Source organism: Pelodiscus sinensis, chromosome 1 (genome assembly GCF_049634645.1).
Source record: "Pelodiscus sinensis isolate JC-2024 chromosome 1, ASM4963464v1, whole genome shotgun sequence".
Lineage (NCBI taxonomy): Eukaryota > Metazoa > Chordata > Testudines > Trionychidae > Pelodiscus > Pelodiscus sinensis.
This window is the reverse complement of record NC_134711.1, coordinates 131,060,081-131,075,342: the sequence shown is the minus strand read 5'-3', so window position 1 is coordinate 131,075,342 and position 15,262 is coordinate 131,060,081. Positions and strand designations below refer to the sequence as shown.

The window sequence follows — 15,262 nt, the reverse complement described above, 5'->3', positions numbered from 1 at the left end:
GGCTCTGGCCTGAACCTGGGGTAGGGCCTTGGGTTATAGGAGGGGGTATGGGGTGCTGGCTCTGGGGGAGTGCTTAGGGCTGGTGCTTGGGGTACAGGGGCGTATAGGGTGCTGGCTATGGGAGGGGGCTGTGGTTGGAGTGTGGCCTCCCAATGAGTGGCACTTACTGCAGGTGGCTCCCAGTTGACAGCACAGTGAGACTAAGGCCAGCTCTGTCTGCCTTGGCCCCATGCTGCTCCCAGAAGAGGCCAACAGGCCCCTTGGTCTTGGGGGAGTGGGAGGCAGAGGGCACGTGGCTTCATGTGCTGTCCCTCTCTGCTGGCACCATCCCTTGGGCCACAGTTCCCGGCCCATGGCAGCTGCAGGAGGCAGTGCTTGCAGGCAGGAGCAGCGTGCAGAGTCTCCTGTCCCCTACCTCCCCTCCACATACAAGGAGTTGTGGGGCCTCAGGGCCATGCTGGCTGCTTCTGGGAATGGGCCAGCAGCATGTCACCAGAGTCGGCCAGCAGCCTGCCTTAGCAGCAGTCCTGCTCCACCCCCAGAGTTCATGACCGACTGGGAGGCTCTCCAGGATTGACCAGTCCATCACAATTGACCAACTGGTGACCACCAGAGCGTGATGTTCTTCCCCACACCCAGCTGTCCCAAATTCCTGTACTCTAGATGCTGTGCTGTGGGAGACTCACTTCTATGAGACTTGGGGAGGGGAGGGATTGTATAGCAAGCCATGCACCAAAACTGATCTGAGTAGTTGAGGAGGGGCAGGGGGGCAAATACCTGCAGTGACAAGGGTGGCATCATGATCCCTCCAACACAAATTATTGCCCTGTTTATCATGTTTATTACTATAGTGACCAACCAGGAGCAGAACCCTTTTGTGCCAGGCATGGTGTGAACAGGAATTACCAGACAGCCCTGCCCACAGAAGCTTCAGTCTAAACAGAAAAAAGGTCGGGAAAAGAGAAACCACATACAGATTGATTGTGTGAGTGGTACATTAATGCCATGATTTTTGGGGTGTCTATGAGACAGATATAGGAGTTTCCTGCAGTAGCCTTGAAAAGCCCTTATTTTGAATGAAGTATCTTTGGAATCCATTACATTTTTGTCGTAGAATTGTGTGCAACTTTTCTAGGGGGGAGATGTGACCAGCATTATAAGCTTCCAAGCTTTAGACAATATGCCAGACAAGAAAGCCTTTGGGACAAGCAAAGTTGAAAGGGTTTCTTAGGAAGTATTTGGGAGGAGGTGAATGCAAATTCCCATCTCTGGACCCAGCCCTTTGAAGCTGTGCCATAGGAAGAAACCCATTGTCTGGTGATTACCTATTCTTGGAACAGAGATATCAAAGCTACAAGCTGCAAAAAGAGAAACTTATAGTTCAGAAAAAGCTCCCCCATGAATTTAACAACTAATGCTTTCGCATCAGGCCTACTGAGATGTTCTCCTGCAAGTCAGACTTTGGTGCAGGCAGGGCCCTGTGCATCCTGGGAAAACTCTGGTCAGGAGGGAGAGAGCTTTGGGTTCTCCTCCCGAGAGAGGGTGCCCTTGCTAGACCACAGGTGCAGTTACTGCGATGTAGGTTTCTGTTTAAATCCACTGGGATAAATGAAAGACAAAGGGAGTGAACAGCCAATCAGCACATAGGAGAGAGAGCCCAGAACAAAAACTAAAGAAACTTATCTGTCATCATTCATGTCCAGCAGCCCCTTGCTTAAATTACTTCAGCAGGGACTGTGCTAGCCTCAGTCTCTGGCTAGTTCTTGCCCTTGGGCTCCCTGCTTACCCCTGAGGAGCATGTGGTACAGATGAGCAGTAAGATCATGTGAGCATTTCAGTCTGTCCCTGATAGAAGTTCCATGCTGCTGGGAATCCCTGCAGCCATTGGGTTCACTACCTACAGCTGTGTTGGCTATGGCACTGCTAGTGGAGAGTGGGCTAGTGCCCCTTACCTTCTCAAGTGCATCATAAGCCTGTGTGGCCTGCACTTCTTCATCAGACTCAGGAGGGGTCCTCTTCAATATGTTCTGCAGAACAAGCACAAGCAGGGTCTCAGAACAGAGGCCAAGAGAATTGACCCCAAGGACAAAAGAAAAGGGCGTGTAGATATGGGGGAGGCAGGGACAAGGAAACAACAGGATGAGCAATGGGCAGGGGGCCAGGAGAACCAATGAACACAGGAATCTGAATGTGTAACCCACCCACCTCCTGGGCGTGGTGTTCTGTCCTATCTAGTGACACTGAGACCACTTAGAGAGACAGAGAGGCATCTGATGAAGTGGGTTTTGCCCACCAAAGCTCATGATTCTATATACTTTGGTTAGTCTCTATGGCTGTGTCCAGACTCAGGGGTTTTTTCGGGAAAAGTAGCCTTTTCCCGAAAAAACTTCCCCTGCGTCCAGACTCAAGCCGCGTTCTTTCGAAATAATTTCGAAAGAACGCGGCTTTTCTTTCGATGGCGGTAAACCTCGTTTCACGAGGAAGAACGCCTTCTTTCGAAAGTTCCTCTTTCGAAAGAAGGCGTTCTTCAATGTAAATAGGGCTTCCTCGAAAGAGAGCATCCAGACTCGCTGGGTGCTCTCTTTCGAAAAAGCGGATTGCTCTTTCGAAAGATCCGCCTGCAGTCTAGACGCGATCTTTTGAAAGAGGCTCTTTCGAAAGAAGCCTGCAGTCTAGACATAGCCTATGGTGCCACAGGGCCGCTCTTAGTTTTGAAAGAGAGATTGGTGAGTCTGCACTGCAGCCTTAGTAAGCTAAGAGCCATGCCGCTTTCAGCTCATGTGGTAGAGGCTCATACTTTTAGTTTCAGAGGTCCCATATTCGATCCTGCACGCTGACAACTGGGGTCCCTTCCTGTTACATGTGCTACTCCCATCTTTGCAGGTGTAGTACTAGACTTATCTATCACAAGCAGGACCAGTCCTAACCAATTGGTGGCCCCAGGTGATTGCCAGATGGTTTTAAAAAAATACTGGACAAAAATTTGACAAACAAAAATCCGCTGGGGAAAATTTGTTGAGCAAAAAAAAAAAACCAGCTCTGCTGACAGCCCCTTGAAAATGGCAGCCCCAAGCGACCACCCAGCTCACCCCCTAAGACTGGCTCTGATCACACACAATAACTTCTGTAGGGGGAAATTAACTCTAGTCATGGCACAAAACTTCCTAGGTACAAAAATATGGTTCTTATTTGTCCAAGATGTCTTTTGTCTGTCCACGAGTAGGCATGCTGAACACCACACTGGGACTCTGTATGGTATACTGGCTCCTGTTTGCTTCTGAGTGCAGCTAAAGGTATTTTTAAAACTTTGGCTGAGCATGAAGAACTCCTAAACTCTAGATGGGAAGGGTCTAACATTTCTAATATAGCCTGCTTTGGTGTCAGAGCAACTGTCAAAAATGATCACAGCCATGCTAGGCAGGCCATTGAACAGGCAAACTTCCCCCCCTGTTCCCCTCAGCTCTTTTTTCTTTCCCTATCTGCCCCTGGACAGGTTTCCTGGGCAGTGACCTGTGTTTGTGCAGTGGGGGAGGAGCTAACCTTGTAGCTGGATTGTTCTGTGGCCACAGCGCTGTTACCTGTAGGAGGAGTTTGAGTCGGGTGATGCGTTGGAAGGGGAGGATAAGGAAGGATTTGAGGGAGAGGCGCTGGCACACTGGGTCACTCTCCAGTCTCTCCAGGACTTGCTGGAACCGTGTATTTCCATTCCTGCCAGCGAGAGAGAGAGAGAGAGAGAGGGATGTCTAGGAGTTGCACAGAATAGCAGAGCAGTGGCGCCTTCCACAAGGGGAGAGGCAGGATCAGAGACTGACTTGATCAAGTAGCAGAGCCAGCTGCTTGTACCTTGGAAGCAGCTCCTTCCCTGCAGGAGAAACGATCTGAACCCTTCTGCTGGGGAAGAGGCAGTGTGCAGGCTGGCCCTTTGGGAACTGACCTCTCAGCAGGGTGGCATTGAGAAAGCCATAGGTATTGACACCGTGAGTGCTCCTGGGTTGGTGCATCCACCCAGAAAAAATGGTGGGTGCTCCCACTAGCAGCTCCCTACCAGAACCTCCCCCTCCCCCAGCACCTCCTTCCCACCGGTAGACCCTGACCATCTGTGTGCCTCCCTCTGGCTACCTGTACTTCCACAGATCAGATGTTTTGTTATATCAGGAGGTGCTGTGGGAGGAGGGGGGAGAAATGAAGACACCACTTGCTCTGGGAGGGGGCAGAACTGGGTGGCATGGGAGCAGAGCAAGGATGGGAAGAAAGGTGTGGGTGGAACCTTGGGGGTAGGTGTGGAGCAGGTGTGGGGCCTGGGAGGGCACGCCACAGGGGAGATTAGATACTCAGCATCAGTGGTGCCACATGGATCTAGTTCCTTCCCGAGATGAATGGTCATGCTGAGTCAGACCAGTTGTCCAACAGGCCCAGTATTCTAATTCTGACAATGGCCAGAACAAGAGGTGCCGGGGGGAATGCATAGAAGAGAGTATGAGGGAGTGACCCATACTGTCTTTGCCTCCTGGCTTCCGGTGGTGAGAGGCTATGGGTTGCCCCATAGCCACATTTCTGACCATCTTGGCTAATAGTCACTTATGGACCTATCCTCTGCAAATGTACCTACTACTTTTTTTTAATCCAGTTATACTTTTGGCCATCATAGCATCCCATGGCAATGAGTTCCACAGTTTGCTGCATTTCTCACCCTAGCTGGGGATCATGGGGGCAGACGAACCTGGACCTGCCCCAGCTTGGAGATGTGCACTCTTCTCCTGGTTGTGATCACTGGATCTACAGTGGCCATGGAGAGGTGCTTCTCACCTGGCCCCAAATTGCTACAGTGAAAGAGGACTGAAGTAGTCCTCTCTCCCGAGGGCAGCCTGCATACCGAACCCTCATATCCATCCCAGAGCAATGATTTAAATGAAGAAAAAACAAAAAAAATGAATTGAATTAAAGACCCAAGCAATGCCGGGTAGATCTTCTAGTATATTTATACAGTAGTTTTATGAGATTGTTTCATGTTCTATTCCTTTCTTAATAGTTCCCAACATTGTTAGCCTTTGTGACTGCTGCTGGTCACAGAGCTGAAGTTTGCAGAGAACTATCAATGGTGACTCCAAGATCTTTCTTGAGTGGTAGCAGCTAATTTAGACCCCACCATTATACATGTGTCATTGGGATAATATTTTCTATTGTGAATTACTTTGCACTTATCAATGTTGAATGTCATCTGCCATTTTAAGTATCAGAGGGGTAGCCGTATTAGTCTGAATCTGCAAAAGCGACGAGGAGTCCTATGGCACCTTACAGACTAACAGATTTATTGGAGCATAAGCTTTCTTCACCAAGCATTCTTGAAACTACAATACCTGCCCGAAGAAGTCAGGAAACAGATTAACAGAGTCAGACGTGTACCGAGAAGCCTCCTACTGCAAGACAAGCCCAACAAATAAACCACTAGCCATCACCTACAGTCATCAGCTAAAACCTCTCCAACGCATCATCAGTGATCTACAACCCATCCTGGACAATGATCCCTCACTTTCACAGGTTTTGGGAGGCAGGCCAGTCCTTGCGCACAGACAACCCGCCAACCTGAAGCAAATTCTCACCAGCAACTATACACCACACCACAGTAACTCTAACTCAGAAACCAACAAACCTTGGTGCCAACCCTGCTCATGTATTTACACCAGCGACACCATCATAGGACTTAATCAGATCAGCCACACCATCACGGGTTCATTCACCTGCACATCTACCAAAGTAATATACGCTATCATGTGCCAGCAATGCCCCTCTGCTATATACATCGGCCAAACAGGACAGTCCCTACGTAAAAGAATAAATGGACACAAATCAGAGATCAGGAATGGTAATATGCAAAAACCTGTAGAACACTTCAGTCTCCCTGGACACACAGTAGCGGATTTAAAGGTAGCCATTCTGCAACAAAAAATCTTCAAAGAGAAACTGCTGAACTACAGTTCATCTGCAAATTTGACACCATCACTTTAGGATTAAACAAAGACTGTGAATGGCTAGCCAAATACAAAAGCAGTTTCTCCTCTCTTGGGGTTCACACCTCCAGATCGGCTGCTAGAAGTGGGCCTCATGCTCCCTGACTGAATTGACCTCGTTATCTCTAGCCTTACTCTTGATTGGTACTCTTTTCTTATGCCTGTATTTTTATACCTGCTTCTGGAATTTCCACTACATGCATCTGACGAAGTGGGTCTTAAGCTTATGCTCCAATAAATCTGTTAATCTATAAGGTGCCACAGGACTCCTCGTCGCATCTGCCATTTTGTTGTCCAGTCTCCCAGTTTGTGACATCCTGGGTAACGCTTCACAGTCAACTTTGGACTTCACTATCTTGAATAATGTATCGTCTGCACACTTTGCCACTTCCCTGTTCACTGCCTCTTTTGCTGGGCAAGAGAAGCAGTCCCCTGGTGAGATGGAGCCCTTTGGAATGGGGAGGCTTTTCCTGATGGGGGAATAGCCACATTCCAATTCCCCCCTCAATGGGTAGGTTGCTTCCACAGTGGTAACGTTGGTGTTTCTGCTTTGTCCCGCAAGGGGCTCTGATACTTAGCAGAATCAGATGCTGATTCATCTTCCTGCAAAGGATTATTTCTGTAACACTGAAGACTTTGACAACTGTTGTGTCCTCCCTCCCCCAGTAGACAGTGCATGACCACCTGGGAGCAACCTTAGCAGAATCAGATGCTGATTCATCTTCCTGCAAAGGATTATTTCTGTAACACTGAAGACTTTGACAACTGTTGTGTCCTCCCTCCCCCAGTAGACAGTGCATGACCACCTGGGAGCAACCTACAACTGCTCAGCTCTCCCTGCTTGATAAAGGGCACCTATGAGGGGCAGCAAGGAGGGACAGGAACAAAACAACGTTCTTACATGAGCCTCTGGAAAATCTGCTCCTGGTAGGTCTGATTTGTCACATATGGAAGATACACCCGGCGGAATTCTGGAGCGTGCCTCAGAGCCACATCGCACACATTGAAGTTGAACATGTTCTCCTCAAATTTCTCCTCCAAGTCGAAGAGGAAGCTGTAGTGCCCCATACGTCACCATGAAAAGAGAGAGAAACTCCATTAGTGATGTGCAGTGATCGGTGATGGTGGTGTTTGTTACTTGTATTACTATAGCCCTTAGTTACCAGAGTCATAGGCCAGGATCCCACCGTGCTAGGCCTTCCACTAACATAGAACAAAAAGATGGCCCCTACCTCAAGAAGCTAAGACTCTTGAGGATAAGACAAGAGACGGTAGATGGGTACAGACAGACTGGGAGAGCACAAGAAAAGCAAGAAGGTCCTTTTGTCTCTATCAGCCACCCTTTTCCTTCCCTTGCTGTGCTATGCACAAGGCCCATACACTAACCACAAGGTTTCTCTCCACTTTTGGGTGACAGAAGAGATCTGGGTGGTGGGGGTTTGTTTTCTAGAGTGAAAGAGAGCTGGGGAATTACAAAATACACCCTAATTAAGGCAGAAGGGATTTCAGCTCTTATAAAATCTAGATTACCGTTGCTGAAGGCCCAGTCGTAAGGATCTGAGAGTTTAAAACAAACACAACTCAGCTTTGTAGTAGACATGTAAAAAGTGGCTAAGAACCAATAACTTCAGCCAAGCCTTACAGGAGAAAAATAAAGGCTCTGAAATAATAGAAGGGACATCAAAATGTCTGGCATGTGGTGGCACTGGTCTGGTTCAGGCTTATGGCTGTTGCTGGATTGAGCCAGGTTGGGATCTGCCAGATATGACTCTAGTTTTCTTAAAGTGGGTTATGTCTGCTTGGTGCTAGATTTGGGCTTAAGTCTCCTTCCTGATCATTCTTGTTTATTTCGGTTCAGCTTAGGTGGGGCCTGTGTTCTGGTTGGTGGCGGTGTCCTGCTGTCATCTGTGTGTACAAATGCAACACAACTTCTACATGTACCACACTAAATGAACAAGTCTCTTAATTACTCTCTCACCCAGAGGAGGACTGAGATTTGTTCCAGGAAAGGTAGCTGTCCCTCTGAGGAAATGGTGTTCCCCAGGACTGAATGGACACATAGAGTAGGGGTGAGAGGTCTATTGACTGGTCCGATTTTTGTTTTCCATCCCGGGGCTGTCTCTGCACTTCACAGATGCTGGAGGTCTCTGAAGTGAAGGACCAGGACTCACCAGGCACTGACATCACGCACTTCTTGCAGGCGAGAGAAAAGCCACTTGTGCTCCTGATTGGTGAGGAGCACCTGGAGTTCTGATGAGCACTGAAAGTGATCCACCGCCACGTTTAAACTGCGCAAGTATGAAGCCTCTGACATAATCAACTCAAACTTGGCCTGTAGAGGAGAAAAAGGAGGGACACAGTCTCAGCATAGCAGGCATGTCTATGAGGGATGTAAACGAGGTGCTACTGAAGGACAATAAAGAGTCCAGTGCCAGAAAAGCTCTCTCTAACCAGGCAGTATAAAGAGATGCATACTGCACTAATGGAGGGAGGCCTGGTGGGAGGGAGGCTGGCAGAAACAGCTGGGGACATCAGCCTGTTCTTTCTTCATCTATATATTTCCTGGGATGGAAAGACCTCGAGAGTGGCCTTACTCGTGAGTTGTCTGATCTCCTTGGCTATACCTCTTAATCCCCTTTCAAGATCCTCAAATTCCCTCCACATCCTAATTTTCTCCTACTTCCCTGGATTCTCTTATCCCCCTGCTACCTTTGTTTCTCCTGATTTCCCTTCTCCTTCCTATACCACTTCTCTGAATCTGCCTGCCCAGTGTCCTCCAGTTCCTGCACAGCCTCTCTTGTTCTCAATGGCCAACTTTTGATCCCGGTATTATTTTCCCCACAGCAGTTATAGTCTTGACTAGAGTAATCTCCCGCTTCTTCCATGCCTGGTCTGTTTCAATAACAGAAGACTGGACTTCAGGACCCAGGGGATCTCCTCCATGCTGATGTCCCTAACGCTTCGTCCTAGTGTACCTTGCTCATAAGGCTTCTTAATGCCTCCAAAATGTGTCTTTGTACAGGCAGTCCCTGGGTTACGTACAAGATAGGGACTGTAGGTTTGTTCTTAAGTTGAATTTGTATGTAAGTTGGAACTGGTACATATTGTAGGGGAAACTCTAGCCAAACATATCTCCAGAGCTCAGTTTTATTCTCCAACACCTCACTTCCATCAGTCCTTTATTCTCAAGCTGAGGTGTCTGCTGAGAAAAGCCGCTCCGCGTCTCCCTGGTCTGCTGGGGGGGATGGGACGCTAGCTTCGCAGCTCCCTGGTCTGCTGGGGGGAAGCAGCTAGTGCGGGGTTGCCTCACCCCGTTTGTAAGTAGGGATCCGATGTAAGTCGGATCCATGTAACCCGGGGACTGCCTGTATAATGTACTGCTGGGTTCCATCACCCTGCTCCTTACCCTTGTACACCTTTTCCGTACTCTGCGGGGTGTAGTTAGCTCATAGCCACAGGTACCAAGCTTCCTTTTAACCTAGATACACATTCACGTTGCTGATCATTTCTCTTCCTATTCACCCATCTGCATCTCAGTATCATGCATTTCTGATTTGTCCATCCGTCTAAGCTGTCCCACCCAGCCAATCCCCAGCCGTGTGCCTATAGCACCCATCCATTACCTCCTGCAGTTTCTGATCATCTCGGGACATGTTCAGCAGCATCCTGCTTCCTCTGATCATGGGGATCTCCTGCCAGAGGGATGCATTGGACGAGACCGAAAGACGCTGCAGGTAAGAGTTCTGTGGAGATTGCACTTTCCTTCTTAACCTCGGAGAGCTTGGAGAGCTCAGTTCTAAGTCCTCTGCCAAGGAGTCAGCTCTCTTCTGGCTCTGGATTGCCTTGTTCAGAGCCACGTCGCTGTATTCCTGATACAGTAACCTTGCTGTGGAGAGAGGCCTACAATTCATGCTCTTTCTAAAGCAGCGGCTCCCCTTCCTACTGAGTTCTCCGTGTGGGGAGAGGGCTCCATTACTGTCTCCATTACTGTCAGTCTGAGACAAATGGGCACATTGCAGTCTGTGGTGTTTATAAGGCACCCATCACCAGTACAGCACTGCACATCTCTAACAATGGTGATGGCTGCATTGCCCTCGCTCTCTGCTCTCACTGACATTCCCGCTTAACCTCACTTTCTCAAGGGGCTGCAGATCCCTTCTTCTCAGCTCTCCATGGGGGAAAGGAAATGGCTGGGGTTGTCTAGAGTACTTAGGTGGGAGGTACTTACAGGAGTTGATCAGTTTGGAGTGTCGGCGCTTGAAGTTCTCCAGGCTGGCTGCAGATTTCTTCTCCCTGTGTGGAAGGGGAGAAGGTGTGGGATGAAAGGGGATAAAGGAAAATAAAAAATGCTGCTCTGGATGTAGCATATCCAGAGCTCGGTAATTAATCTGGAACAGCTGTGATTTCTTTCTCCATCATATTCAGAGTCTGCATTCCTTATTCTACTACAAAGGGCCATTGTCAGAGGGATGAAAAATCAGAAGTAAAGGGTCATGAATCCCCCTTTGCCCCTCAAGGAAGGGGATCCTGTTGCATGGGCAGCCTGGGATGAAGCTTAGATAAAATGTCATTTTCTCAGAACACTTTTCTCAGTCTGTTTCTTGGGTCTCTAAGGAATCACTGGAAAGTTTTGAGTGTCTTTATCTCAAGTGGAAGGGATTAGAAGCAAATGGGAGACTCACCGGAATATAACCGTGTCTGGGCTAACTGGCTGGTCCTTGAATGTTCTCTCCTCTGAAAGGACAAGAGAGGTTATCCCGCTTGCTGCCAATGAGACAGGAGGTGAGAGAGATTCCAAGTAGCTACCTTTAAGGACATGATTCAGTGTGAGGGTACCATATCCCAAACCCTGTGCATATAGAGGCAGTACTCTGGAACTGGGACCAGTGCACTCCTAAGGGGATTTTTTGGTAGGTTTTTTTTTTTTCTGCTGCAGCTTGGCATTTACTTAACACTTCACACCCCTCATTTAGACAACAGTTCTTATCTTTCATACACATATATTTCTAATCCACCAAATAGGTAGAGGATAGGACAATGACTTGAGTGCCCAATTTGACATGCAGGGAGATTGCCTGATTTTTCAGGTGGTGGGTGACTCAGCATTTTATAGAAGTGATGACCCTTTAAAGTGACTCAAGGTGGGCGCCCACCACCCGAGAGACTCAAAGTCACTGGTCACTTCTGAAAATCTGAGCCTTTTCCTTGAAGATGTTCTGGCCCCAAAACTCTAAACAACTTCCCTGCCCCCTTCTCACTACATCCTCCCCTCCCATGGTGGCTTGCTCTCCCACATCCTCACTCACTGTCACTAGGCTGGGGCAGCGGGTGAGGGGGGTAGGAGGTGATGGCTCTGACCTGGGCGAGTGGGGCTGGGGATGTGGGGTATGGGAAAGGACTATTGGTTTGGGGGGCTCAGGCTTGGGGCTTGGTTGTGGGAGAGAGTGCAGGCTCTGGGATGGGGGCAGGGATGAGGGGTTTTGGGTGCAGGAAAGGACTCCAGGTTTGGGAGGTCTCAGGACTAGGGTGTGGGGGTTGGGCTCAGGGTTCAGGTGGAGGCTTATCTCTGGCAGCTCCCAGTCAGCGATGCAGAGGTGTTAGCTTGGCTTCACACTGTACCCCAGAAACAGCCAACAAGTGTGACTCCTTGGCAGGGGCACTAGGCAGCTCCAGGGGCTGCTCTCACCCACAGGCAATGCCTCTGCAGCTCCCCTTGGTTGTGGTTTCCGGCTAATGGGACTGCAGACCTGGTGCTTGGGACAGGTAGCGTGTTGAGTTGCCTAGTGCCTCCCCACCTGAGAATTGGATCTGCCGGCCGTTTCTGAGATACGTGAAGCCAAAACAGGCAAGGAGCCTGCCATAGCCCCTCTGTGCCACTGACCAGACTTTTAACAGCCTGATCAGTTGTGCTGACTGGAGCTGCCAAGATCCCTTTTCGACTGGGCTTTCTGTTAAAAAAAAAAAAACCAGTTGCCTGGCAACCCTCTGGCAGATTTAGGCTAACAGTGCCCCTGCTAGTGCTCTAAAAATAGCTGTGTAGACCAGGGGTAGGAAAAAGGGCTTCCGTGGGCTGGATCCGCCAATTAGGTTCTGGGGGCGGGGAAGCGCATGAAGCCTCCGCCCGACCTGCCAGAAGCACGTGGCGTTTTGAAGCGCTGCTCACAGGGTGGGGGGAAGGGGAGAAAGTGGAGGAGGCTTCTCCCACCCCCAGGTCAATCAGGGCTTGGGGGCGGGGAGCTGTGTGAAGCTTCCTTCACTCTTGCCTGGCCCTGCAAGAGCTGTGGCATTTCAAAGTGCCACATGCTCCTCGCAGGCCGGGATGAGGCTTCCCGCGCTTCCCTGCCCCCAGATCCTGATTGGCCTGGGGGTGGGGGAGCATGCCAAGCCTCTTCCAAGTCATGGGTGCCTAGTGGGAAGGGGGGGCAAAGAGGCTCCCCCACCCCCAGCCCAATCATGGTCTGGGGTAGCCCCGCCCCTTCCCATTTAGGCCCCATCCTTTCCCGTTTAGGCCCCGCCCCTTCTGGGGTGGCTGGCCTACTTAAAAATGTTTTGCCCACCCCTGGTGTAGACAGAGCTTTATAATTGCAGCTTGGGCTCCAAAGCAGTGTTCCCGCTAAGATTTTCCGTCCTTGGGCAGGTTGAATTTTCTTTTGGGTGTGTTGAAATTTCTTGTGCAACACCAATATTGAGGTAGTGTATGGATGTGCACCCATCAGTACAAACAAAAACTGTAGATATAAATATGCTGTAAATAGTCCATAGGTGTGGAAGAAAATATATTTGAACAAGGGATAATTAACAAAGAGCTGTGCTTATGTTTATTTAATATGAAATCAAATAAAAAGAAAATTAACACTACCTGTGGCTGAAGAAGTGGGTTGTGCCCACGAAAGCCCATGATACTATTTATATTTCTTTGTTAAATTGTTTAATTTTTTTAGTTACAGACTGACACGGCTACTTTGGAATACATATATCATCATCCTTTCTAACAGACAGATGCATGTTTCAAAGATTTTGCAAATAAGGTTTCATTCTACAAAAATGCTAGCATCACACCTGGTACTTGCTGCTTCTGACTCATAAGAGCCAGAACCTGCCAGATAGCAAAGATCTGTCCTTTATGGAAATTAGTTTACCACATATTAATTAGTAACACAGGATTTTTAAAAATAATTAAGATTAGAGTTTTAGATATCTGCAACCCTCAAAACAATTATGTTAAAAGAATCTTTCTCTTTCTCATCTTAAGTCATTAACACAGGGATGGGCAATAACTTTTAATGGGGACCACTCCAAGAATTTGGTAAGTGGTCAAGGGCCACTCTTCCATTATATTAATGGCGGAGGTGCAGAGGTCTGGGGGTATGTCTACACTACCCCGCTAGCTCGAACTAGTGGGGTAATGTAGGCATACCGCACTTGCAAATGAAGCCCAGGATTTGAATTTCCTGGGCTTCATTTGCATAAACTGGGCGCCGCCATTTTTAAATCCCTGCTCGTTCGAACCCCGTGCCGTGCGGCTACACGCGGCACGAAGTAGGTAGTTCGGACTAGGCTTCCTAGTTCGAACTACCATTACTCCTCGTGGCTTCATTTGCACAATCCCGGGCTTCATTTGCAAGTGCGGTATGCCTACATTACCCTCCTAGTTCGAACTAGGAGGGTAGTGTAGACATATCTTGGGATGGAGGTTGGGTGCAGAAGGGAGATTGGGGTGTGGGATCTGGGAGGGAGTTTGGGTGCAATAGGGGATTGTGATCTGGGTCAATAGACTGGGGAGAGGACATGATGCAGGGTCTGGGAGAGGGTTGTGTCCTGGGGCAGGAGGGAGTGCAGGGTTTTGGGCTGTAACCAGGGATAGCAGATTGGGGTGCAAGGTCTGAGGGGTAGTTGTGATCTGAGGAAGGGTGTAGGAGGGGAGGCAGTGTCTGGGAAAGTGTATAGGGGCTAGAGCAGGGGTGCAGAAGGTTTGGGTTACATGGGGTAGGAGGGCAGAAAGGAGGCAAAGGATTGGGGGAGGAAGGGAGGGGCTGGGGTGCCAGAGATAGGCTCTGGCTGGGAGACCTTACCTGGCTCCCAGTCAGCAGCCCAGCAGGTTCCTTAGCCAGGGTCCCTGCCTTCCAGGCCCTGTACATGCTGCAGGGGCCATGTTTACTTCTCTGATCTGAATGCTGCAAGCCCAGGGGATGCTGGAGGAGGAGCACTTCATATGCTGCCTGTCCTGCAAACAGACAGCTGCTATTGGTCAAAACCAGCCAAGGGGAGCTACTGGGGGCAGGGACAGCATGAGAAGCCTGTCTCCCCTCCGTCCAGGCTCTCAGCATCAGGGCCGGCCCACAACATTTTGGCACCTGAGGCAGGGAGCTCAAATGACGCCCCCATGCTCTTTTCTCCAGCCTGCCTGTTATGTCTCTTGTGCCCTCCTTCCTCCAGCACAGCACTCCACCATCTCTGTGCATCTAGAGCAGAGAGAATACATGTGCACCAGCAGCAGACACAATTTTCTACACTCTGGGTCCTAGTGGCACCGCCCCCTTCTCCCCCCCCCCCCCCCCCACAGTCTGGCACCTGAGGCAGCCGCCTCAGTTTGCCTCACGGTAAGGCCAGCCCTGCTCAGCATTCAGAAACAAAGACATGGCCCTGCACCTGGGTTTCCGGAGTGCCAAGCAGATGCAGGGCAGTCAGGGAGCTGGCTGAGGCCCTTGCGCCCAGATCCAGCCTTCAGATCATCTTTTTCCCACCCCTGGAGTAAAGCTGGAGCCAGCTTCTCCATTTATAGCAGGCAGCAGCTGCTGCTCTGAGAGGGTGAGTGTCCCGTCCCCCTTTTTCTCAGCCAATCAGTTGAGCTCCCTGCCTGCACAGGGAGCTCTGAACCTCTGTGCAGGGCTCAGAGAAGGGCTGTGTGCCCACAAGGGCACGCAGCTTGCAGGGAACCTAGCTCCAGAGCCCACCTTTTTTCCTTAAACTTCAGAGCCTGAGCTTCAGTTTAACTGGCACTAGGAAGCTTGTTCCAAAATGCTGTGTAGGCATACACGTGAGGGAGGGGTTCACTGGGCAGGCAAGGCAGGAGAGAAGGGAAGCTGGAGGAGCCGGCTGGGATGGTGGTGAGAAGAGATGCTGGGCGGGTAATTGAGGCGGAATTAATTTAATGAAATAGGAGCTGGGTGTGCTGCTGGGTACAGTAGTCCAAAGCACACAAATAGCTTTGCTTCCCATAATATTTTATCTATGGAAACTCCAATAATTCAGCT

The 15,262-nt window shown here is 49.6% G+C and overlaps 1 protein-coding gene across 9 annotated transcripts in view; it reads right to left on the bottom strand.

Annotated features, from left to right (window-relative positions):
- The window catches only part of ARHGEF5 (Rho guanine nucleotide exchange factor 5), a 53,429-nt gene that overhangs the window by 6,622 nt on the left and 31,545 nt on the right, over positions 1-15,262 (bottom strand). For all 9 annotated transcript variants that reach the window (XM_075901556.1, XM_075901546.1, XM_075901540.1 and 6 more), the window contains 7 exons: positions 10,691-10,742; positions 10,237-10,301; positions 9,632-9,894; positions 8,180-8,340; positions 6,910-7,062; positions 3,579-3,708; positions 1,953-2,027 (listed from right to left, as the gene is read on the bottom strand). In XM_075901556.1, coding sequence (XP_075757671.1) covers positions 1,953-2,027; positions 3,579-3,708; positions 6,910-7,062; positions 8,180-8,340; positions 9,632-9,894; positions 10,237-10,301; positions 10,691-10,742 — 899 coding nt within the window. The remainder of the gene's footprint in view (positions 1-1,952; positions 2,028-3,578; positions 3,709-6,909; positions 7,063-8,179; positions 8,341-9,631; positions 9,895-10,236; positions 10,302-10,690; positions 10,743-15,262) is intronic.